At 59.6% G+C, this 25,876-nt stretch overlaps 1 protein-coding gene across 1 annotated transcript; it reads right to left on the reverse strand.

The window, feature by feature from the left end:
- Positions 1–86: 86 nt before the first annotated feature.
- SMARCD2 (SWI/SNF related BAF chromatin remodeling complex subunit D2) lies at positions 87–18,335 on the reverse strand. Its single transcript, XM_071450970.1, has 13 exons — positions 18,068–18,335; positions 10,873–11,060; positions 8,414–8,456; positions 7,860–7,982; positions 7,412–7,531; positions 5,845–5,940; positions 4,951–5,052; positions 3,917–4,078; positions 3,633–3,730; positions 2,332–2,467; positions 2,133–2,255; positions 1,102–1,203; positions 87–1,001 (listed from the first exon to the last, which is right to left on the reverse strand). Exons 1-13 carry the CDS (start codon positions 18,221–18,223, stop codon positions 948–950), a joined length of 1,503 nt encoding a protein of 500 aa, XP_071307071.1. The 5' UTR covers positions 18,224–18,335; the 3' UTR covers positions 87–947.
- Between the last annotated feature and the right edge of the window lie 7,541 nt (positions 18,336–25,876).

Raw genomic sequence — 25,876 nt, forward strand, 5'->3', positions numbered from 1 at the left:
TTGGGGACTGATTTGGGTATGGGGTGGGGGCTGCAGGACACTGCACACCCCCAGAGCTGCAGGACACAGCACACACCCCTCAGAGCTGCTGCTAACTGCTTTTATTAGAAAAGATCCAAAATAGACAAAAACTGGTTACACAAGAGGCAGAGCAGGAACCCCTGAGCCCAACCCTGGGAATCTGTAAACGCCCCCCCACCCGAGCCTGCAGGGGGGCAAAGGCACTTCCGTGGGGTGGCAGTGGTGGCACTGCCCCCCTGGTCCCCTCCCTCCTCCCCACTATCTCCAGTTCTTGGTGCCCCTGTGCCCCCACAGGCTCCTGGGGCAGAGCCAGCCTCTCTGCCCCCAAACCTCGTCAAGTCAAGTGGTTAATTATGGAATTATGTAAAACAGTGGGAAGGGGGGAAGGAATAAACTGATTGTCACAAAATGAGCCCCAGCCCGTGGCTCCGTAGCCCCAGAGCAGCCCTGGGAGCCTCCCTGAGCCCCTGCAGAGCCCAGTGCAGGAAGAGGAACTCAATCAATATATTAATTAATTAATCAAATACAAACCCACTGTACAAAACGCTGCCTTATTTTTCTTTTTTCGTGTTTTTTTTTTTTCTTTTTATATAAAACCTGTTCACAAAAATAGTGCAAAACGTCGGGGAGAGCTGGCGTTTGGAATGACGAACTTTGGTAGAAGAGGGGCAGGGCGGGGCTCGGGTGGGGCTGGCAGCTCCTCCCATGGGCTCGGGCAGCGCTTCCCGGCTCCAGGGGGGGTTTGGGGAACCCGCGGGGAGGGCGCGATGCAAAGCGGAGGAGGCGCTGCGGGGGCCTGGGGGGAGCGGGGACTCCGCTGTGCTCGGCCCGGGGGAGCCCCGGGAGGCTCCCACCCATCCCTCCAGGCACATGGGGTTTGTGCAAGTGCTGTGGCTTCCAGTCGGTACCGTCCGGCTCGGGCAGCCTTAGGTCAGGCGGATCCCGAGCACTTGTTCCAGTTCCTGCCGGCGCTGCTGGACCTGGGGACACCGCGGCCGTCAGGGAGGGACAGGGGGCACTGCCCGGGCTCCGGGGGCTCCGTCACCGCCATCCTGACCCCATCCCCACCCCCGAGCTCACCTTGGCGAAGATGTGTCTGCCCACGGCCTCCTGCGCCCAGGGCTGCTGGTAGAACTCGGCCCGCCGCTCCTCCTCGGGGTTCCCGATCACATCCGTGATGATCTGACCCGAGCGGGACGGGGCGGCGGGAGTGAGGGATCCAGAGGGATCCACGGGGGACCCAGACCCCTCCCTGAGATCCGGGATGGACCCAGACCCCTCCCTGAGATCCGGGATGGACCCAGACCCTTCCCTGAGCTCTGGGATGGACCCAGACCCTTCCCGGAGCTCTGGGATGAACCCAGACCCCTCCCTGAGCTCCGGGATGGACCCAGACCCTTCCCTGAGCTCCAGGGATGGACCCAAACCTTTCCCAGAACTCCAGGATGGACCCAGACCCTTCCCGGAGCTCTGGGATGAACCCAGACCCCTCCCTGAGATCCGGGATGGACCCAGACCCTTCCCTGAACTCCGGGATGAACCCAGACCCCTCCCTGAGCTCCGGGATGGACCCAGACCCCTCCCTGAGATCCGGGATGGACCCAGACCCCTCCCTGAGCTCTGGGATGGACCCAGACCCCTCCCTGAGATCCGGGATGGACCCAGACCCCTCCCTGAGATCCGGGATGGACCCAGACCCCTCCCTAAGCTCCGGGATGGACCCAGACCCTTCCCAGAACTCCGGGATGAACCCAGACCCCTCCCTGAACTCCGGGATGGACCCAGACCCTTCCCTGAGCTCCGGGATGAACCCAGACCTTTCCCTGAACTCCGGGATGAACCCAGACCCCTCCCAGCCCCCCACTCTGCCCAGCCCCAGGGCTTCAGAGCCATGCAATTGTTAGGGTTGGAAAAAACCTTCCACCCTTAGCCCAACACCACCACCACGTTCACCAGTGCCCCATGTCCCCAAGGGCCACATCCATGGTTCTGGACCCCTCCAAGGATGGGGACTCCACCACTGCCCTCTGTGCCAGCACTGGATAACCCCTTCCAGGAAGAAATTTCTCTCAATATCCAACCTAAACCTCCCCAGAATTGTTCCCCTTTACCTTGAGGTCCCTCCTCTGGGATTTGATCCACTCCTGGATGAAATCCTGGGGGTTGTTGCTGAAGCTCAGCATGAAATCCCTCTGAGTCTTCAGCTGGTTGATGGACTCAATGGTCTCGTGGATCTGGGCAGGTGACAGGGGTCAGAGGAGCTGTGTCCCCTCACAGGACACAGCTGGCCCTGGCAGTGTCCCCTCCCACCTTGGCATCCAGGGAGGCGATTTCCTGCTGGTTGGTGGTGGAGGCCAGGAAATTGCTCATCTGGGCTTTGAGGGGATCGTCCACCTCCACGTCAATGTCGTAGCAGGCTGTCTTCTTCTGGTCATTGGGGTCCACACTGGGGCAATGGGGTTGGGCTGAGCCCCCACCTGGCTGGGGTGGATGGACCCCCAACAGCAACACCAGTGCCCCAGAAAGCCTCAAATTTGGTGGTTCTTCCCCTTCCAGGTGACTTGGGCTGGTCCTTCAGGCTGGAGACCTCAAAGCCTCCTGTGCCCCTGGCGCATGGACCCCCCAGCCCTGGGGACACTGCTGGGCTCACAGAGCCCCCCAGCCCCGGGGACACTGCTGGGCCCACAGAGCCCCCCAGCCCTGGGGACACTGCTGGGCTCACAGAGCCCCCCAGCCCTGGGGACACTGCTGGGCTCACAGAGCCCCCCAGCCCTGGGGACACAACCTGGTTCAACAGAGCCCCCCAGCCCTGGGGACGCTGCTGGGCTCACAGAGCCCCCCAGCCCTGGGGACACTGCTGGGCTCACAGAGCCCCCCAGCCCTGGGGACACAACCTGGTTCACAGAGCCCCCCCAGCCCTGGGGACACTGCTGGGCTCACAGAGCCCCCCAGCCCTGGGGACACTGCTGGGCTCACAGAGCCCCCCAGCCCTGGGGACACTGCTGGGCTCACAGAGCCCCCCAGCCCTGGGGACACAACCTAGTTCACAGAGCCCCCCCAGCCCTGGGGACACTGCTGGGCTCACAGAGCCCCCCAGCCCTGGGGACACTGCTGGGCTCACAGAGCCCCCCAGCCCTGGGGACACTGCTGGGCTCACAGAGCCCCCCAGCCCTGGGGACACAACCTGGTTCACAGAGCCCCCCCAGCCCTGGGGACACTGCTGGGCTCACAGAGCCCCCCAGCCCTGGGGACACTGCTGGGCTCACAGAGCCCCCCAGCCCTGGGGACACTGCTGGGCTCACAGAGCCCCCCAGCCCTGGGGACACAACCTAGTTCACAGAGCCCCCCCAGCCCTGGGGACACTGCTGGGCTCACAGAGCCCCCCAGCCCTGGGGACACTGCTGGGCTCACTCCCCACCCTACTGAGCACTCCCAGCCCTGGGGACACCTCCTGGCCCATAGAGTGCCCCAGTCCCAGGGACACTGCCCACTCTCCACTCCATGGGGCACCCCAGTCCTGCAGACACTTCCCCATCCCATGCAGCCCCTTCAGCCCCCTCCATTGCCCACCCAGTGCCCAGCCCAGTGCTGTGCCCAGGCTGTGCCCCCACCTGATGGTGTGGTTGATGATGATGGGGTCTGGGTGCTGCAGGAGCCCTGCCAGCTTCATGGGGATCTCAGAGAAGCGCATGCGGACGCAGTTGAAGATCTGGGGGGCAAAGCAGAGCCTTGGGCACCCATGGCAGGGGCTCCCCTCACCTGTGCAGCCAGCTAGGGCATCCCCAAGCTGGTGGTGCAAGCCAGGGCCCAGGGCAGGGGCACAGCCAGAGCCTGGAGGGGCTGTGGGAGCTGTGGGAGGCTTTTCCCAGCTGGATGAGGGGGAATGTGCAGGTACCTGGCGGAAGTAGCGGTTGCAGTTGATGAACTCCTTCTCGTGGCTGTCCTGCAGTTTGTTGTGTTTGATGTAGAGCCACAGGGCCTGCATGATGCTGGCCCTGGTCTGGGTGTGCACCCCCAGCAGCCGGGCCAGCCGTGGGTCCAGCTTGTACTGGGGGGGCTGTGGGGACAGCTGGGGTCAGCCATGGGAGCAGCCAGGCTGGAAAAGCCCCCCCAGAGCAGAGCCCAGCCTGACCCACCCCTGTCCTGTCCCCAGCCCAGAGCACTGAGTGTCCTGGGACAGCTCAAGGGATGGGTCACTCTTTGGGCAGCTTGTCCCACTTTTTAACTCCCTTTCCATGGAGAAATTCCTGCTGCTGCCCAAAGAAAATGCACTCAGGAGTTTCTCCCACAGCCCCTGTGTCACTGCAGCTCCATGCCCAGAGCTCCTTGTGCACCTTTTGATCCCTACATCCCCCAAACCCTCATCCAAAGCCCTGTCCTAGTTTTTAACTCCCTTTCCATGGAGAAATTCCTCCTGCTGCCCAAAGAAAAGGCACTCAGGAGTCCCCCCCAGCCCCTGTGTCACTGCAGCTCCATGCTGGGAGTTCCCTGTGCTCCTTTTGATCCCTACACCCCCAAACCCTCATCCTAGGTCCTGTCCCAGCTTTTAACTCCCTTTCCATGGAGAAATTCCTCCTGCTGCCCAAAGAAGAGGGGGTGTCTGTCTGGCCCTTGGGAGGCCCCCCCAGCCCCTGTATCACTGCAGCTCCATGCCCAGAGCTCCCTGTGCTCCTTTTGATCCCTGCAGGCCCCAACCTTCATCCAAAACCCTGTCCCAGTCTTTAACTCCCTTTCCATGGAGAAATTCCTGCTGCTGCCCAAAGAAGAGGCACTCAGGAGTGTCCCCCCCCCAGCCCCTGTGTCACTGCAGCTCCATTCCTGGAGCTGCCCGTGCACCCTGCACCCCAAACCTGCATCCCTGCACCCCAAACCCTCGCCCAAAGCCCTGTCCCAGCCCATCCCCACCCCTGGGTGCCCCCCAGGCCGTACCTGGTGGTCCAACATGAGCAGCAGGGTGCACTTCACATTGACATCCCCGGGACGCTTCACCTGGAAGCCGTCGGTCTCCTGGGTCGTGGGCATCCGGTGCCACTGCCAGGGACAACGGGGACACAGCTCAGGCAGGGCCATGGAACCAACCCTGCCAGCTGGGCTGGGGCTCTGGCCAGGGGCTGGCACAGCCACACAGCCTGGGGCACCCCTGGCAGCTCCTGGTCCCACTGGTGGCAGCTCAGAGCTCTCCCAGTCCATCCCAGCCCAGGCTGTGCCCCAGCACTGGGATGGACTGGGGCAGTTCCAGCCCTGAGTACTTGGGGTGCAGGGCTCCCAAGCTTCTGGATCAATCCTGCAGGAATGTGCACCAGAGCTGCTCCCAGCTTCCCCTGGAAGGGGATTCAGCCTCTCCACAGGATCTCCCAGGGCAAAAGCAGGAGCTGGGTGCAAGGAGAGCTGCAGGCAGGAGCACCCAAAAAAGCCCTGATCCCTCTCCCAGGCAGGGGACAGGCAGGAGGGCAAACCCTTCTTCCCCCAGGGCCCTCGGGTGAGGCTCTGTGGGGTCAGCACCCTGTGGGGACCCAGCTGTGCCAGCCTGGGGGACAGCTGCCCCTGGGGCCACGTCCCTGTCCCCACACACCTCAGCTCCAGCTCTGGCTCAGACCTGGCCTGGGAGGGGGCAGAGCTGAGCTCTGCCAGGGGCAAAAGGGCATCTCTAAACCTGAGCTGGGAATGCAGCAGAGCCTGGTCCCCATGGAGAGCCTGGCACTGCCCCAGCCCCAAAAACCTGTTCAGGTCCCTCTCCCAGCAGGACAGGCCCTGGCCTGGGAGCTGAGCACCCAGAGGGGGAGCACAGGGCCCCATTTCCACTGGGATCCCCTCCCAGCTCACCTCCACCAGGTGATTGTCTGGCCCATAGAGCTCCTTGTCCAGCTCGATCACGAGGCTCTTGAAGAAGGAGGAGAACTTCCTCTTCTGCTTGCTGGGCTGCAGACAGGGCAGCAGAGATTCCTGAGCCCAAACCCAGCCCCAGGCCCCAGGTGCTGCCCCAGCTGAGCTCTCAGCACAGCACCAGTGCTCCCAGCACCACCTTATCCCTCCTGGAGGGTCCTCAAGGACCAATGCTCCTTCTCCCACCTCCTCATCCCTCCTGGATCCTTATGGACCAGTGCTCCCACCACCTCCTCATCCCTCCTGGATCCTTATGGACCAATGCTCCTTCTCCCACCACCTCATCCCTCCTGCATCCTTATGGACCAGTGCTCCCACCACCTCTTCATCCATCTTGGATTGTTACGGACCGGTGCTTCTCCTCCCACCATCATTTTTCTCTCCTGAGTCCTGATGGACCAGAGTTCCTCCCACCACCTCCTCATCCCTCCTGGATCCTGACACACCAGCTCCTCCCTCCCTCCCTCCCCCTGGATGTTCCTCATGGACCAGAGCTCCTCCTCCCACCACCTGATCCCTCCTGGATGAACTCTATGGACCAGAGTTCCTCCCACCAGCACCTTATCCCTATTCCAGCTCCTCCCACCAGCACCAGTCCATCCCTCCTGGATCCTGACACACCAGCTCCTCCCTCCCTCCCTCCCTCCCCCCCTCCCCCTGGATGTTCCTGATGGACTAGAGCTCCTCCCACCACCTGATCCCTTCTGGATGATCCCTATGGACCAGCTCCTCCCACCAGCACCAGTCCAACCCTCCTGGATCCTGACCAGCTCCTCCCTCCCTCCCCTTGGATGCTCCCGATGGACCAGAGCTCCTCCCACCACCTGATCCCTCCTGGATGATCCCTATGGACCAGAGCTCCTCCTCCCATCAGCACCTCATCCCTATTCCAGCTCCTCCCACCACCACCAGTCCAACCCTCCTGGATCCTGACCAGCTCCTCCCTCCATCCCCCTGGATGCTCCTGATGGACCAGAGCTCCTCCCACCACCTGATCCTTCCTGGATGATCCCTATGGACCAGAGCTCCTCCCACCACCACCTGATCCCTCCTGGATGATCCCCATGGACCAGAGTTCTTCCCATCATCACCAATCCATCCCTCCTGGATCCTGACCAGCTCCTCCTTCCCTCCCTCCCCCTGGCTGCTCCTGATGGACCAGAGCTCCTCCCACCACCTGATCCCTCCTGGATGATCCCACGGACCAGCTCCTCCCACCATCACCAGTCCATCCCTCCTGGATGATCCCCATGGACCAGAGTTCTTCCCATCATCACCAGTCCATCCCTCCTGGATCCTGACCAGCTCCTCCTTCCCTCCCTCCCCTTGGATGCTCCCAATGGACCAGAGCTCCTCCCACCACCTGATCCCTCCTGGATGATGCCCATGGACCAGAGTTCTTCCCACCACCACCAGTCCAACCCTCCTGGATCCTGACCAGCTCCTCCCTCCCTCCCTCCCCCTGGATGCTCCCGATGGACCAGAGCTCCTCCCTCCATCTCCTCACATCCTCCAGCAGCTTCCCCTCCACACGGAGCTCCCAGGAGGCCACACGTTCCCCCCCCTCTCCCTCCTCCTTGGCCGGGGTGAAGGTGTTGGAGATGTAAATCCTGAGCTTGCGCTTTTGCTGTGGAATGGGAACAGAGAGAGGCAGGATGGAGTCAGAGGGACTGCAGCACCCAGCTCCAGCTCAGCATCAGAGGAAACGGCCTCGGGGGGGGTCTAGATTGGATATTAGGGAACATTTATCCATGGGAAGGGTTGGAAAACATTGGATGGACTGCCCTGGGCAGAGGTGGAATCCCCCATCGCTGAAGTGCCCCAGAAACCCATGGATACCCCACCTGGGGACACGGCTTAGGGTGATGGTTGGACTGGATGACCTCAGGGGATTTTTCCAACCCTAATTTTCCCATGATTCCATGATTCCCAGCCCCTGCCAGGCCCCAGCTCACCGTCAGGGGTTTCTTGATGGCCTCCTGGATCTCCATCCTCTTGCGGGCAATGGTTTGGTCCAGCTTGCGCTCGAAGGCCAGCAGGTCCATGTAGGCCTGGGATTCTGGGACCAGCTCCCGGATCTGGACACAGGAATGGTCAATCCCAGCCTGCTGGCATGGGCTGGACCCCCCCACAGCCCCAGCAGCCAGGGAGACACCAGGTGATGAGTCCAGCACCCAGCTTTTATTTCAAACCCAGCCTGGAGCCCTGCAAAGCTCTGCCCAAACCAGTCTGGAGGCTGTTGCTGTTCCCAGCAGCATTCCTGCATGGAATGGAACCCTGGAATCTCAAGAGGGACTCTTAGGGACCTCCTGAGATCTCCATCCCACCCCATTCCTGCTCCTTGCTTGCTCAGACTCCAACCCCACAGACAGAAACACTCCAGGGTGGTTTGGGATTGAACAGAAATTCCCAGGGGGCAGGAGGGAGCTCAGGGAAATCCCCCCTTTTTGGGGACCCCCCATCCCCTGCAGCAGCTCAGCTCTGTCCCCCAGGCTGAGGTGACACTCACCCTCTGTGGCAGCACCTTGTCAGCCATCTTCCTCCTCTTCACCCTGGGAAACAGGGAAAATGGGAGCTCCCACAGGACACCCTGCTGCCTGCCCTCTGGGGGGATGGACACTGGGAAAGGTTCTTCACCACCCCAGAGGTGCTGGCACTGCCCAGGCTCCCCAGGGAATGGTCCCAGAGCTCCAGGAGGGTTTGGACAGCGCTGCCAGGGATGCCCAGGGTGGGATTGTTGGGGGGTCTGGGCAGGGCTGGGGGTGGGACTGGATGAGCCTTGGGGGTCCCTTCCCACTCAGGATATTCCTGGGGGAAGGTGCTGGATGTTGCAGCCTGACCCCGGGGAAGAAAATCCAAGTGATAACAAGGCAAAGGCAGGGCTGCAGGACACAATTCCCTAATTTCCCCTCTCAAAGCAGCCATCCCATTCTCTCACTGCTCCAAACCAAAGCCACTGCCAGGAACTCCCTTACACCCAGCTCAAACCAAGCCCTGCTGTGGTGGGGCTGAAATCCTGGGAAAATCCAGCTTGGCTGGATCCAACCCTGCCCACTGCAGATTCCCATCACCCTGAGCCCACCCCAGCAGCTCCTGCTCAGCCTGGGCACAGCAGGGAATGCTCTGCTCTCCTGTTTTCCTGCTGGGACATGGGGCAGGGAATTCCCGTTCCTCCAGCTGCACCTGGAGCAGCAGGATCACACAGGAGGGCTCCAGGAGAACTCTCCAGGAGAGGTCAGAGCCCTGCTCTGGAGCAATTCCTGCCCCATCCAACCCCTCCTCCTGCAGGGTCTGGACACCCCAGGGCAGCTGGAAGCTCCTAATCCCTTGCTCCAGCAGCTGTGAGCAGGGCATGCCCAGCTGTGAGCCTGGCTGCTCCCTGACCCCAGCCCTGATGCCCCTGTGGGTGCCAGGCTGCTCCTGTCCCCAGCCCCCAGCTCACTCCAGCAGTGCTGGGATGGCCCAGGAGGGATCAGGAGGCCAAAGGAGCTGCCAGGGAAGGGAATGGGAGCTGAGCATCCCCGAGCACCAAGGGATCCTGCCTGGAGATCCTAGGAACCAAGCAGCCCCCACAGAGAGATCAGCAGGGCTGGCAATCAGTGAGGAGCTGCTGGCAGAGCCCAAACAAAGAGTCCTGCCCTGACTGCAGCTCCAGGGAGCATCCCCAAAACCTGCCAGCCTCATCCCAGGCTTCCCAAAACCTGCCACAGATCCCAAAATCTGCCACCCCATCCCACACTTCCCAAAACCTGCCACCCCCATCCCACACTTCCCAAAACCTGCCACCCCCATCCCACGCTTCCCAAAATCTGCCACCCCCATCCCACACTTCCCAAAATCTGCCAGCCCCATCCCACACTTCCCAAAATCTGCCAGCCCCATCCCACACATCCCAAAATCTGCCAGCCCATCCCACACTTCCCAAAATCTGCCAGCCCCATCCCACACATCCCAAAATCTGCCAGCCCATCCCACACTCTCAGCCAGTTCTGTGCCTGTCAGAGCCACCAGGCACCCCTGGGAGGATGAAGACGACCCCCAGGAGCTGCTGCTGGGGATCCCACAAGGCTCTTTGGTTCCTGGTGTGGAGATCAGAGTGAGAGGAAGCTGCAAACTGAGGAATCTCTGCCTCCATCCTAAAACATCCCACTCCCAAGCTCTGGCAGGTGCCAGGCTGGAGGAAAACCCTGCTGGTGCCCCCCTCTAAAGCAGGACAGGGGCTGTGGCACTCTGCATGATGTGACACTTGAATGGGGACCTGGAGAGGCTTTGGGGTCTCAAAGGGAGTCAAACACTGACTGAACCCAGCCCTGGGACCCCTGTCCTGAATGGAATTACATCCATCTTTTTACAGCTCTGTATCTGCAGTGACATCTCATGATATCTACATTGATATTAAATATTATTTATATTTATATAGGTATTTCCAGAACAGGGCTCTCCTGTGCTCTGGACAAGATCCTGTTGGGAATGAATTATTGTACCTGCTCCTGACATAGCTTATTATTATTATTATTATTATTATTATTATTATTATTATTATTATTATGTGTATTATTATGTGTATTATTATATTATTAGTAACTAATATTACAATATTGTTGATAGCTATATTATAACTATGATTTAATTATTATTATATTAATTATTAGCAGCTCCTGGCTCTGTTCAGATGGAAAACAAGTGGTGAAACACAACCTGGCTGCATTGAGAAGCAGGGATGCAGCTCCCATGGATTAGTGTGGTAGTCCTGGGAATGGTCCAGGAGCTTGGAGCACGCTGGGAGAGTGGAAGGAGCCCTGGGGTGGGCCCTGGGCTGGGCCTGGGTGGGCCCTGGGGTGGGCTCCGGGGTGGGCCTGGGTGGGCCCTGGGGTCCCTCCACCCCAGCCACCCCCCGATTTCACCAAGTGCAGCCAGGGCCCCGCAGGATCCCCCCTCCTGCCCTGGGGAGGGACACGCCAGCCTTACCCTCTCCTGGGGGTGGCCATGGGTGGCTGTGCCTGGGGGGTCAGCAGGCGCTTCCTGAAGGGATCCATCATGGCCTGGGGCAGGCCGGGCCTCAGCGGCGTCGCTGCTCCGTACGGGGGGGCCCCCGGGGGTCCCACCTGCAGCCCTGCCATGGGCATCCGGCCCCCGGGGGGCATCCCGGGCCGCTGCTGCACAGGGGGGACAGGGCTCAGATGGGATCCTGGCTGTGGGGCCGGCCACCCTCTGTGCCAGCCATCCTCAGTGCCACCCACCTCTGTGCCACCCACCCTAGGTGCCATCCACCTTGGTGCTACCCACCCTCTGTTCCACCCACCCTGGGTGCCATCCCCTTTGTGCCATCCACGTCTCTGCCACCCATCCTCAGTGCCACCCACCCCTGTGCCACCCACCCTTGGTGCCACCCACCCTGGGTGCCATCCCCTTGGTGCCACCCACCCTGGGTGCCATCCACCTCTGTGCCACCCACCCTGGGTGCCATCCCACCCTCGGTGCCACCCACCTCAGTGCTACCCACCCTCTGTTCTACCCACCCTGGGTGCCATCCCCTTGGTGCCATCCACGTCTCTGCCACCCATCCTCAGTGCCATCCACCTCAGTGTCACCCACCCTGGGTGCTACCCACCCTCGATGCCATCCACCCGGGGTGCCATCCCTTTGGTGCCACCAATCCTTGGTGCCACCCATCCTCAGTGCCATCCACCTCTGTGCCACAAACCCTGGGAGCCACCCACCCTCAGTGCCATCCCCTTGGTGCCACCTATCCTTGGTGCCATCCAGCTCTGTGCCATCCCCTGGGTGCCATCCACCTTGGTGCCACCCACCCTCAGTGCCACCCATCCTTGATGCCATCCAGCTCTGTGCCATCCCCTGGGTGCCATCCACCTTGGTGCCACCCACCCTCGGTGCCACCCCTTCCCCAGGCTGCATCCTGGCCCAGGGCAGAGAATGCCAGCAGGAAGCTTTGGGAAAGCAGGAAAAGGAGAGGCCAAGGAGTGCAGGGAAGCCTGGCCTGGCAGCAGTGGAGCCAAAGTCAGGCCCTGTGCCACCCCCACAGCAGCACCAGGGCACTGCCAGCAGTGTCCCCACCCTGGGGACCTCGTGGGTTCCCCTCTGGACAGCAGCAGAGCAGGGGGACAGGGCAATCCCACTTCCTCCCACAGGGATGGAGGAGGCAGCAGCTCCCCCCTGGCAGCAGCCTGTCCCCTCCTGCCCCTTCCACACATGGAATTTGGGAGCCACAACACAGCACCGAGGGCTCCCAGCCCTGGCAGCCCCTCTGCACCCTCAGAGCATGATTGGGCAGCACCCACTGGTGCCCCAGGTGCCACCAGGACCCACCAGCCACCCCTCCTGCTCCTCCCTGCTTCACCTGGGGATCCTCAGCTCCCCCTGCCGAGGTGGGAGGCTGGGAGAGCCACCGAGCCAGCAGAGCAACATTTCTGCCCTGCCCCAGGCTCCTGACGTGCCAGGACATCCCCACAGCCCTGCAGGGCAGGGAGCCAAGCAAACACCTCACTCCCTGCACACAGGGATACATCTGGGAGCAATCCCTGGATGCAGGGTTGGGAATATGGGATGCAGCCAGCCTGCCCTCCACAGCTCAGAGCTGTGGCAGGGTTGGTTTGATGGAGCTGCAGCCAAAAAAAAACCCTAAAAACCACCCCCAGCTGTGTGAAAAGCTGATAAACACCAAGCCAAGAGCTGCCCCTGGTGCCTCTGGCAGTGGCCAATGCCCAGAGGAGCAGTGTTCCAGCAGGATCAGGGCAGCAGCAGGGCCCCAGGATTAGGGCTGCACGTGGAAGCTCAAACCCCCCAGGCCCAGGCTGAGCCCTGTTACACAACAAGCACAAGCACACAGGCTGCAGAGCCTTTGAAGCAGCAAGCCCAGAGCCAGGCTCTGACCCTCCCTTCCCCAGGGCAGGAGGCTCCTTTTTCCTGCTCCCAGATGTTCCTCTCCTCCTGCTCAGCCCCGTTTGTGCAGCTCCTCGTGACTCTGGCACCTCTCTGTGCCAAAACCACGAGGCCAGGCCCAGTTTCTTTGGGTTTATCAAGAAATCCCTTGTGGCAGGGCCGGGTGGACCCACAGCCTGTGCAACACCACAAACCACAGTGGATGTTGTTCTGCTGCTCAGTTCCAGCAGGACTGTGGAACCCAAAGCTGTGCTGACACCTGCCAGGGCTTCTGAAAAGCAGAGAAACCCCCCAGAAGGAGCTGGGAAACTTTGAATTTGAAATTCCTGGCGCCCCAGAGCAGCTGAGTGCAGAGCCCGGGCTGGAAGCAGAGGCTGCACTCCCTGGAGGCACCAGGAGCAGGAAATGGCTCCCAGGGAAAGCCCCGGGTGTTTATCAGTGCCTGGAAGGCCAGGGAGGCTCCCCAGCTCCAGAGACATTCCCTGCCCTGGGAATGCTGTCAGGAGCCTGCTTGGAGCTGCCCCAGCCATGCCCAGCTCCTGCCCTTCAGTCAGAGCAGCCCTGAGGTCTCTCCTCCCTCCCTCTGCCCCTCCATGGAGCACATTTTGGATCTTGCCCTGAAGTGAGAGATTTGGAGGCTTCAGAGAGTCTCTGACAGCTCCACATCCTGGGCAAAGTCTCGTGTGTCCAGCTGCTCCTTCCAGGGCTCCATTGAGACAATTCCATCGGCAGGGAGAGGTTCAGCACAAGGATACACAGATTTGTCACACTTTAACTTCACCAAACCATCTGAGAACCATCAGCCACAGCTCAGCTGCCAGGGAGCGACTTCCAGCCCACCAAGGACCCACACTGGACTGCCCGGATGAGCAATAAAGGGAGGGCAGAACCCTCCACGTGGAATTTTCCTCTCAGTTTACTCTCAGGATTTTCAAATTTGCAACAGAGAAGCCTCTTGGCTCAACCAGTCACCAGTGCCTGGGGCAGATTTGCTCCCAAACCCTTCTCACACAAGCCCAGCCTAAAACCTTCAGCCAAGCCAGGAAGCAGCACCACAGCCCCAGGGTGAAGCCTGTCTGCAGCCCCTCTTGGAAAGTCTGGAAATTCCCAGGATGCAGAGGGCTTAAACTCAGGAAATTTGATTAAACCAGCTCTGAGCAGGAGCTCATTCCTGCCCAGCACCCCCAGGCCCTGTGCCACCCCCAGGGCCCACCCTGTCCCCTCCCCTCGGAGGGGCAGACAAAGGGCAAACCCTGCAAGCTCAGCGGGAGGAAGAGCCTGGATCCCATCCAGAGCTCCCTGCAGAGCCTCTGGAAATGGGACAGTGAACAGCTCGTGTTTGCTCCCTGCCAGGGATGGGGCTGTGCCCGGGGTTCATGCCAGGGCACTGCTCAGCCCACGGGCCTGGGGCAGCTCTGCCCAGAACCGGCCCTGGCTGAACCCATCGGAGCTGGGAGGGCTCCTGAGGGATTCTGCTGGCATGGCAGGAGCCTCTGAGCCTGCCAAAGGTCCCTGCTTGAGGAAGGGCAGCCCAGAAATCGGGGGCTGGTAGCAGGAAGGAGGAGCAATAAATCCCAGGATGGATCTGCAGGAAGAAGCTGGGCTGGAGAGAGAGCTTGAGGCAAAGCAGGAATTCTGCAAACAGCTCCAGAGCCTGTTCATGGCCCTTCCAGGACCCTGGCTCTTCCTGCACCTCCCCAGCCCCTCCTGGCTGCTCCAGGATCCAGCTCTGCACAGTGACAGGAACCAGGGAGCCAGAGCTCACATCCATCCTCGCCCTGGGCTCTGGAGCACAGCATGGCCCAGTACCAAGAGCTCTTCCTGCAAGTTCCTCCCCTGGTGCCCAGGCAGCAGCACTTCCCACAGGGATACAGAAACAGTCCCTGCTCAAACAGGGCTCCAGCTCCACGCTGGGCTGGGCTCCAGGAGAGCTCTGCTGCCCAGGGCTTGGCGTGGATTGGGATCATGAGCCCCCTGCACACCCCAAAAGAGTGATTTTTCCCTTTGTTCCTCCTTATCTGTGAGCAAATCCCTCTTGGGAGGGTGCCAGGGAGAGCCTGGCTTGCTGCTGGCACAGACCTTGAGCTGGGAGGTGCTGCTGGGATGGAGATGCTGCTGCTGCTGCAAACTCCACTGCAGCTCCCTGCAAACCCCAAACTCCCCACACTTGGAAAAGCTCCGTGTTGGACACAGGAAGAGCTCCAGGAGCCAGATCTCAGCTGTAAAGCTGACATGAGGAAGTGGTAAATCAAAAGGAGAAGGGCACAGCACAGGCACAGCCCCCAGCAGACCCAGGACACATCCTGGAATGTCTCCAGCAGCAGCAGCAGCAGAGCTGTCTGGGCTGGACAAACCTGCCTGTCCACAGCCCTGCAGCTGGAGCCCTGAATGTTCCAGGGCAGGGAACGGAGAGGTCACAGGGATTCAGATCCCACAGGGGCAGGAACAGCAGCAGGAACAAGGAACAAAGGTGCTGGGGAGGAACAGCCACGGGCCTGGCACAAACCCTGCCCGTGGTGCTCCTGCAGGGCCAAACTCCTGGAGGGCTCCTGTGGAAGCAGAGGGAGCAGCAGGGCTGGAGGTGCTGCTGCTCCCCCTTCCCTGTCACGTTTCCCAGGAGCAGCAGAGCGTGCCTGGGCTCTGCTCTGCCCTCCTCCCCCTGCTCCAGAGGACAGTGTCCATCTGCTTTGGATCAGGCTGGAAGCAGCTCCAGGCTGGGCTCTGATGAAACCTGCCTTGGAAAGCCTGTCCCTGGGGAAGGGTGGGGTTCTCCAGCACCAGCAGCCTTCTGGAACAGCTCCAGCCCTGCCTGCTGGCCCCTGGCCCCCTCCAAGGCAATCCCCAGCACTGCATGAGCAGGAACACGGCTCTCCTTGCTCCCCAAGGGGGGATTCCACAATATTCCACACTTCCTCAGTTCCTCCATGGATTTCTCCATGAAGCAGAACCTTCCTTCCCACTGCCCAGGGACAGAGCTGCTTCCAGCCTTGGGAATCCTCAGGCTGCAGCAGCCTCCTGGCCAGGGAATCCAGGCTCTGTCTTCCCAACATGTGCCTATAAAATCCATTTAATGGGGACCTAATTCTGCACCAGGGAAGCATCAGCTGGGGGCAACTGCAAGGTCAGAGTGCTGAGTTCCAAGGTCTCATCCCACGCTGCTCCAGGACACTGTGTCAATCCCAAAACTTGGGAAAAACTCTCCTAACCCTGAAACCAGCACCTAAAAAACCAGGAAGGCTCCTTCCTGCTGAACTTCCATGGAACCTGGCTGCTGGGGCTCAACCTGGGAACCTGGCTGTTCCAGGGCAGGGAGAGAGATCAGGATGGGGCCCACCAGCTCTGATCTTCCTGCTCCTAGAAAAGGCTTCTCCTTCCTGCTCCAGGCATGGCACCAGCCCCTGGCTGCTCTGGAAACATCAGCTCCCACCAAAGGTGCCCCCTGGATTCCCTGCCTGGGCTGCCAGGAAATCCCCAGCAGGCACACAAGGATGTCCAAAGGACGAGCATATGTTGAATAATCCCAAGATTAGAGCTCCTAAGCCCTCGCTGGCCTGGCCAGGGCCTCTTCTGTCTCCTGGTGCACAAACAACGCAGCTCTTCCTAAAACTGGGACAGAACCAAGCCCTGGGGGGATGGCAGGCAGGGGAGGGGCTGTTTTCCTCAGCCTAAGAATTGCAAAACAAAGGGCAGACCCTCGGGATCCTCTCCTTTCCCAGGCTCAGGGAGAGGCCACCCAACACCAGCCCGGGGGCTGATCCTGCTGTGCCAGCGGTGCCAGACACCGCGGGGACATCAACATGGGGACATTACCGTGGGGACATCACCGAGGGGACATCGCCCCCTGCTCCCAACACCTGCTGCCAGCCCAGCCGCGGGGGAAGCAGCATCTGCCAGCCTGTTTACTCCCAGCTGGATTTTGCACCCTGCACATGGAAGGTCAGGCAGTGCCCCCGCCTCGAGTTACCAGCGGTTCACGCTCGGCCAGCTCAGCTTCCAACACCATTTTCTGGCGTTTTCAAGGCTGCAGGAGGAAGTTGTTTCCTTCTCCTGTGTTAAGGAGCCGGAATTTCCCTGAGCTTGGTTTATTTCCTGAGTTTTAAATCATGCAAATCAGACGCAGCTCTGGAGGAGGCAGCGGCGGCCCAGGAGAACGTGTTGCACAACGGGGCTCCTCCATTTCCAGCCTGCCTGGAAAATTGAGCTTCACATCTGAAAACTCATCCCAAAGTAATCAGCACAAGCTTGGGAGTGAACTGGGAAGCCAGGTGTGCAAGGGGGAGCAGAAATGGGTGTCAGGATATACTTCTTACTGCTGGAATAATATAGAAACATGGAACTGGGTGGGAAGGGACCTTAAACCCACCCAGTGCCAGCCCTGCCATGGCAGGGACACCTTCCACTAGCCCAGGCTGCTCCAAGCCCCAGTGTCCAACCTGGCCTTGGGCACTGCCAGGGATCCAGGGACAGCCCCAGCTGCTCTGGGCACCCTGTGCCAGGGCCTGCCCACCCTGCCAGGGAACAATTCCTAATTCCCAATATCCCATCCAGACCTGCCCTCTGGCACTGGGAGCCATTCCCTGTGTCCTGTCCCTGCAGGCGCTTGTAAACACAGTTCTTACTTCCTGAATTTACTTTTAAAAGATGCCAGGCTGAAGAGCGAGCGATTTCACGTGCTCTCGGAGGGCTGCTCGTTGTTTTGATTTACTTTCCCCCACATTACTTAATTTACTTTCCCCAACATTACCGAGCGCCTGCTCCCCTGTCCCACCGCCAACCAAGCCCGGTCCTTCCGGAGGGCACACCGAGGATACTCCGAGGTTACACCGAGGCTACATCTGCACACCATGCGTTATCTCCGCCTTTGACAAGGACACGAACGCGTTCCCGGCTCGGTGCCGGGGATGGGACGGGCAGGGTCGGGCCGGCTGCGCAACCGGATCGGGCCCGGGGCCCAGGGCAGCGACCCCGGCCTGGGCCCGGCTCACCCGCTGAGGAACGGGACGGGCCGGGCCCAACTTTGAGCGGGCTCTGAGGGTGCAGAGTGGCAGGAGGGAACAGGGAGGTGCCCCGGCTAACAGAGAGGCGTCCCGACTAACGGGGGCAGCAGAACGGCCGCACCGGGGGTGCCGGGCCCGCTCCGGGCGATACCGGCCAGGCCCGGCCGCGCTGCCCCGGGAAGGCCCCGCCGGCCCGCTCGGCCACCCCAGCGCTGCCCCGGGCCCCCGGTGCCCCCGCGGCCCTCCCGGCGCCCCGGGGCTCTCACCTGGTACTGAGCGGCGGCCGGGCCCATGGCGCGGTAGCCCGGGGCGGCGGCGGGCGCGGGGCTGGGGCCGCGCAGCAGGGCGGTGCCGGGCCCCGGGGCCGGCGGGGCGGCCGAGGGGGGCAGCGGGCTGAGCGGGAAGGCGCCGCGCCCGGCCATGGCGAGGCCGCAGCGGACGGGACGGGGCGGGGAGGCCCCGGCGGTGGCGGCGGCTCCGAGCGGCGGCGGCGCCGGAACGGGAACGGGAACAGCTCCGCGCCGGCCGCCTCAGGCCCCGCCCCCCGTCATAGCCCCGCCCCCGGCAGCATCCCGCCCCGGCGTAGGCACGCCCACCGCCAGAACCACGCCCATCTAGCGTCAGGCCCCGCCCCCTCAGTGCCACGCCCGCGGCGCCGCGCGCGTACGCGGGAGCTCCGCCCACCTCGGCAAAGGCTCCACCCCCAGCCCGCCTGTGTGACGTCAGCGCGTGTGGCGTGTGTCATGTACACGTGTGTGCACCTGTGTGCACGTGAGTGAGTGTGCAGGTGTGCGTGAACACCTGAGAGATTGTGTGTGTGTGTGTGAGTGTGTGTGTATGTGTGTGTGTGTGAGCACCTGTGAGAATGTGTGTGTGAACAAGTGTGTGTGTGTGCATGAACACGTGTGTGTGTGTGCATGTGTGTGTGTGCATGTGTGTGTAAACACGTGTGTGTGTGCATGAACACGTGTGTGTGTGTGTGAACACGTGTGTGTGTGTGTGCATGAACACGTGTGTGTGTGTGTGTGTGTGTATGTGTGTGTGAAAACATCTGTGTGTGTGTGTGCAGATGTGCGTGAACACCTCTGTGTATGTGTGTGTGCAGCACAAGCCCAAGAGGGTGTGCAGGTGCACACGTGTGGATGTGTATGTGTGCGAATTGGCACACATTTGTGTGTGACGCAGTGTGTGTGACACAGATGTGTGTGTGACACAGTGTGTGTGACACAGATGTGTGTGTGACACAGAGGTGCAGGGGTGTTTGCATACCTATGGGGTGAGCACTCGTGCATTCTCACCTCGTGTTTGCACACGCGTGTGTGCAGGGGCGGCACACGGGGGATGCAGGGACACCGCGGGATGGGCAGAGCTCGGCTGTGGCTGTGAGGAGCCGGGGGGTCATACACACACCTGGGGGCGGCTGCGGGGCGTGGGGCACCTGCGGGAACCGCGGGGCTCCCGGGAATCTCGGTGATCGGGGGGGTCCCAGGGGTCCCGGGGGTCTCAGTGATCACGGGGGTCGCGGGCACACGCGGCTGCGGAGGTCGCCGGTGTCTCGGGGGTCGAGGTGGTCCCGGGAGTCAGGAGATCCCGGGGGTCTTGGTGTTCTCAGCGGTCCCGGTGGTCCCGGGGGTCTCAGTAGTCCCGGTGATCCCAGTGGTCCTGGGGGGTCTCGGTGTTCTCCGGGGTCCCGTCGTTCTCAGCGGTCCCGGTGGTCCCGGGTTTCTCGGTGTTCTCCGGGGTCCCGTTGTTCTCAGCGGTCCCGGTGGTCCCGGGTTTCTCGGTGTTCTCCGGGGTCCCTGGTGTCCCGGTGGTCCCTGGTGTCCCGGTGTTCTCCGCGGTCCCGGGGGTCCCGAGTTTCTCGGTGTTCTCCGGGGTCCCGTTGTTCTCCGCGGTCCCGGGGGTCCCGGGTTTCTCGGTGTTCTCCGGGGTCCCGTTGTTCTCAGCGGTCCCGGGGGTCCCGGGTTTCTCGGTGTTCTCCGGGGTCCCGTTGTTCTCAGCGGTCCCGGGGGTCCCGGGTTTCTCGGTGTTCTCCGGGGTCCCGTTGTTCTCAGCGGTCCCGGGGGTCCCGGGTTTCTCGGTGTTCTCCGGGGTCCCGTTGTTCTCAGCGGTCCCGGGGGTCCCGAGTTTCTCGGTGTTTTCCGGGGTCCCGTCGTTCTCAGCGGTCCCGGGGGTCGCGGTTGTTCCACGACGCGGCCGCCAGGGGGCGCTGCAGGGCCGCGCTCCGCGGTGAGGTCGGCGCAAAAGCCCCGAAATGCCCCAAATTCCCATTAAATGCCCCAAAATCCCGTTAAAATGCCCCAAATTCCCATTAAATGCCCCAAAATCCCGTTTAAATGCCCCAAATTCCCGTCAAATGCCCCAGTCCGGGCCGGGACCGCCCCGGGCCTGCATGGAACGGGGGTTCAGGGCTGTGTCTCCAAACCCTCCTGCTCTGCAGCCGCACCTGGACGCTCCCCCAGCGCGCTTGGACCATCACTGAAACCCTTCGGGAGGGCTGACACCTCAATAAACACAACCAAACCCTGTCCCGGGGCCATCTGAGCCGCTGGAAACCCACAGGGAAATCCTGGGAAAGGCTGGAATTTCTGGGTGCTGCCACAGGAACTCAGAGATGCTCAGAGCCCACTCCGTGCCCAGGAACTCCTCACTGCTGAGTCCATCCCAGGGTGGCATCACACCCTCACTGCAGGTATAGTTGCTGTCTCTCATCCCAGTGAGTTTTCCCCTGGTTTTGGGGAGGTTTCCAGGATTTTGGGGCAGTCTGTGTCCTGCCTGTCCTGAAACCCTGTCTGTCCAAGGACAAGGATGGGCAGGAAAAGTGACAATGACATCCCCCTGCAGTGGCTTCAGCCCAACACCCCAGGAACAGGGCACAGGTGACAGCTGAGGCTCCTCACACCGTGGGTGTCACTGAAGACCCTTCCCTGAGCAGAACTCCTGTGCATTAAAGGTTGGAAAAGGCCCCTTTCCCCCTTACAGGGCTCAAGCCCTCAGTGGGATTTGTCCCAGTCTCGTTCCTGGTGGCTCTTGGGACAGCAGTGGGGACAAGGGTTCATTCCCAGGGCTCTGCTCTTCAGTCACTGAGATGATTTTCCTGCTTCTTTCAGAGAGGGCTCTCTTTCCCTTTCCCATAAAAAACAATTTTCCAGGATCCAGAGCTCCTTTTCCCACTCGTAGGTAAGAAAAAAAAATCTGAACTGGAGAAGCCTCTCCTCGTGGATTCTTTGCTTTTACTGAGATGGAAACAATGCTTCCAAAGCAAAATAAACTGGAAACCAGGTGGGCAAGGACAAGGCTTGAGCTGAGCCTGATTTCTCTCTCTGGGATGCAGAAGGGATGGGATTGCAGGGAAATCAGGCAGGGATTGTGAGGATTAGGCCTTTGTTGTTTTTCCAGCTCTGTTGTCATTCCTGTTGTCTTACCTGAGCCCATGGAATGTCCCAGGGCTTGGGGACACCCCAGGACATCAGTTCCTCCTCCCATCCCTGCCTGGCTGAATGACCTTCAGGAACTTGCTTTTTTCCCTTTTTTCCCCTCTCTCCTCAGTTTTCCCTGCCCCTGTTGGAGTGGGAACTGCTCCATCCCAAAGTGCTGCTCCCAGCAAGAGCTTCCTCTGCCCGGGGCAAAGGCTCTCAAAGAACCACAGCTCCGTTTTCCCAGCAGGAAAACACCTCTGGAGGTATTGCCAGTCCCCAGCAGGGTGTCTTTGCTGTGCTGCCTGCAGCACCTCCCTGCTCCTCCCCACTCCCAGGGCTCATCAGGCACTTTGGAAAAGCCTCATTCCTGTTTTCCCTCCCTGCAGCCCCTGGAGCTCCCAGGAACACCAGGCTCCATCTTCTCCCTCCCTCAGGTGCTGCTTTCAGTCTCCTCCTCCTGGAGGAGGAGGTTTTTGGAGGTTTTCCAAGATGTGGAGACCCCAGCAATGAATGGCTTTGCTGGAATTCCTCTGGAAATGAGGAACTTTCCCAGCCAGCTCAGGATAAACCCAGAGGATGCTGATTAAAGGATCATTTCTGTGGTGGTTAAAGGTGATTACTCTGCCTTCTTCTCTATCATTAGGCTGAAACCCAATTAACCAGACTCTGCTAATCAGTCTAGGTGAGGCTCAGTGCTTCCCTGGGAAGATGTTTGTTCCTGGAGGGAATCTTTTGTTGAGTTTGTGAGGTCCCAAGGACGAAGGAGGAATTGAGAATCTGACTCCATGTTCTCAGAAGGCTGATTTATTATTTTATGATATATTACAGTAAAGAATGCTATACTAAAACTATACTAAAGAATAGAGAAAGGATACAGACAGAAGGATACAAAGAATGATGATGAAAACTCGTTACTCTCTCTCCAGAGTCCTGACACAGCCTGACCATGATTGGTCATTAAGTAAAAACAATTCACATGAAACCAATCAAAGACTCACCTGTTGGATAAACAATCTCCAAACCACATTCCAAAGCAGCAAAACCCAGGAGAAGCAAATGGGATAATATTGTTTTCCTTTTTCTCTGAGGCCTCTCAGCTTCCCAGGAAAAGATTCATGGGAAAAGAGGATTGGGAATCAGGGGCTGGAGCCAGTGGGAATCAGGAGCTGGAGTCAGTGGGAATCAGGAGCTGGAGTCAGTGGGAATCAGGAGCTGGAGCCAGTGGGAATCAGGGGTTGGAGCCATTGGGATCAGGGGCTGGAGCCATTGGGAATCAGGGGTTGGAGCCATTGGGAATCAGGAACTGGAACCATTGGGAATCAGGGGCTGGAGCTGGTGGGAATCAGGAGCTGGAGCCATTGGGAATCAGGGGCCGGAGCCATTGGGAATCAGGGGCTGGAGCCATTGGGAATCAGGGGCCGGAGCCATTGGGAATCAGGGGCTGGAGCCATTGGGAATCAGGGGCTGGAGCCGGTGGGAATCAGGGGTTGGAGCCATTGGGAATCAGGGGTTGGAGCCATTGGAAATCAGGGGTTGGAGCCAGTGGTAATCAGGGGCTGGAGCCATTGGGATCAGGAGCTGGAGCCGGTGGGAATCAGGGGCTGGAGCCATTGGGAATCAGGAGCTGGAGCCATTGGGAATCAGGGGCCGGAGCCATTGGGAATCAGGGGTCGGAGCCATTGGGAATCAGGGGCTGGAGCCGGTGGGAATCAGGGGTCGGAGCTGGTGGGAATCAGGAGTTGGAGCCAGTGGGAATCAGGAGCTGGAGCCATTGGGATCAGGGGCTGGAGCCATTGGGAATCAGGGGTTGGAGCCATTGGGAATCAGGAACTGGAACCATTGGGAATCAGGGGCTGGAGTCAGTGGGAATCAGGGGCTGGAGCCATTGGGAATCAGGGGCTGGAGCCATTGGGAATCAGGGGTCGGAGCCATTGGGAATCAGGGGCTGGAGCCGGTGGGAATCAGGAGCTGGAGCCATTGGGAATCAGGGGCTGGAGCCATTGGGAATCAGGGGTTGGAGCCATTGGGATCAGGCCTCAGCTGCGCTCCACAAACCTGGCATCTGTTAATTGATATTGATCCCATCAATGCAAATCATATTAAGCTCCCTGGACCCTTCCCAATGGCAGCACTGATAATTCCCTATAAATCAAATTTAGCGGCCCATAAACATTGGAACATCCCTCGGCCATTTTCACCCTCCTAAAAACCCATCAATTGCTGCCTGCCTGGATTAGAGGGAATAAATTCCAGAATTTATCTTCCTGCCACGATCATGGACAAAACCACATTAAAGAGACACTTGGAAGCTGCTTTGTGTTGATTGTTACAGAGCTGCTGCTCCTCGGCGCCTTCAATACACTCAGAATTGGGGATAATTGAGGGATTTGAAATCCTTCAATGCTTAAATGATAAAGTTGTTGCTTTTCCGAGCCCTCAAACACCTGTGGGAGCAATTTTCGTGCAGGTGAGGAATAAAAAACAACTTTATAAGGATCAGGGCTTGGGAAGGAGAATAAATCCCTTTATTTTTCTATTTTTAGGGATGGGGGGAAAGGAGAAAGGATCTGATAGGTGGGAAAAAAAAAGAGTTTGAGCTGTTCAGCTCCTCAGAAAGAAGACTGGGAGGTGTTCTTATTCCAGTGGGTGCATCCCTGGAGGGCTGAACATCCAGGGGATAAGGAGCAAGGGGGAGTGGTGGCTGGGAGGGAATGGGGGGAGGAATGAGGTGATTCTAGCAGGGGGAGCTTCAACACATCTGAAGGAAGAGACGAGATTTCCTGCTGAGCCCAGAGGGTTTGGGAGCTGCTTCATTCCACAGGATTTATGGGAGTCCTGCTGGGAAGGTCTCGAGCGTGAACATCCCTGGGATGAGGAGAAGGGTGGGGACCAGGAGGCTGCAGATCCTGGGGATGTGTCTGCCTGCCATGATTGTCCTCACACCAGGCCAGGCCTGACCTTCCTCCAGGATGGCCCTGGATCTCAATCCGTCCTTCCCTGCGCACACTGCTGGGCTGGTGGGGTTTGCTCTGCAAGAGAGGAGTGTGGGGACATCTGTTGGGGAAGATGAAACAGGAAAGCCTTATAAATATGATTGCCTGGCAAAAGATTCTGAGAATATGGAAACTATAAGCAAGATTGAAATGAAAGCAAGCTTTGAGATCCCTCAGTTACTGAACAACTGGAAAACAATGGTGTGGCCAGCTGAAGGTGATCCCCTTTTGATGGAACAACACCCTCTGCTTGCAGACAGGCCCAAGGGGCAGAGCAGACCCTGCCAGCTTGGCAGAAGGGGCCCAAAGAGGAGTTTTTAGGGTTTGAAATGTAACACAGTATGGTAATGTAATGATTCTTATAGGCTGTATGGAAATGCTATAGGATTTGTGTATTGTACTAGATTGGTTAGTGAGAATTAGAATATTCAACACAGAAGAAGATTTATTGTATTGGAATGGGAACTTCACTCTCTTACCCCTTTTACTCTCTCACCCTCCCATCCTCTCTCCCCCTCTCTTCTCTCAGCCCTGCTCTGAGCTGTGGCTGGCAGCTCCCAGCAGGGCCCTGCACCCAGGCCCTTTGCAATAAACCCCAAGTTCCTGACCTGGCTGCAGAGATCTCTCATCTCCATCCATCCCGACCGTGCTACCCCCAGCAATCCTACAGACATCACCTCCTCAGGGGACAGCCACTTGTCTCTTTCCCAGCCTCCTGAAGTCACACAGGAGCTGCAGGTGGCCCCTCTGTCCCTCCCAGCAGAGCTCTCCTCCCTCTTCCATCTCCTCTGCTTCCTCTCTTCCCAGTTTTCCTCCCTCCTCCTCCTGCCTGGCCGAGGTTGGAGCATCTCCCCTGTTCTCCTGCCCCTCTCTGCTCCTCCACCTTCTTCTCCAGGGCTGCTCAGGTGCTGAGATCCTGTTTCCATGGCAATGCCTCACCAGCTCCAGACTCATCAATGGAATGTCCCTGCACAGGAGCACTGCTGTCCCCTCCTCCTCGGGACAGAAACCCAGAGTGAAGTGGCCACCAGAACCCCCTGACAGCCCCAAACCTTGGTGTGCTCACCCTGGCTGGGGACAGAAGCCCAGGGCAGGGTGTCCATGGCTGGTGGCTCATCCCTGCTCAGCCCCAGCTGGGTGCCATGGGGATGTCACCGTGGTTGGTGACACCTCATCCCTCCTCCCTGTGCTTGGGGACAGGGAAGGATTGAGATGTTCCCAATTTGGATTTATCCATTGTTTCTGTTACAGTAGCACTGAGGTGGCTCCAGGGGGTTTATGGCTCAGGAGAAATATCCAGGGATGCTTCCCTTGGCACTTCCCTGGGTGGGACAATGCCCAAGGGCATGGCCCCAGGGGACATCAGGATGGGCTCCATGTGGAGCTCCCAGTGGTTTGCAGGGAATTTGGGATTTTCCTGGGAAGTCTCAATGCTGCTCTGGAAATTGTGGATGGAAAAGGGAGGGGTCCTGCCCTGCCACAGAGCACGGGGAGGAGCTGGAGGGCAGAACCTCCAGGGGGGTGGGGAGCTCAGGATCCAGCAGGGGTCAGGATCCAGCAGGGGTCAGGATCCAGCAGGAATGAGGATCCAGCAAGAATCAACATCCAGCAGGGGTCAGGATCCAGCAGGGATCAGGATCCAGCAGAATTCAGCATCCAGCAG

The sequence above is a fragment of the Agelaius tricolor genome, unplaced genomic scaffold (assembly GCF_023055355.1).
Source record: "Agelaius tricolor isolate 1412-34295 unplaced genomic scaffold, bAgeTri1.0.p SCAF_31, whole genome shotgun sequence".
Taxonomy (NCBI): Eukaryota; Metazoa; Chordata; class Aves; order Passeriformes; family Icteridae; genus Agelaius; species Agelaius tricolor.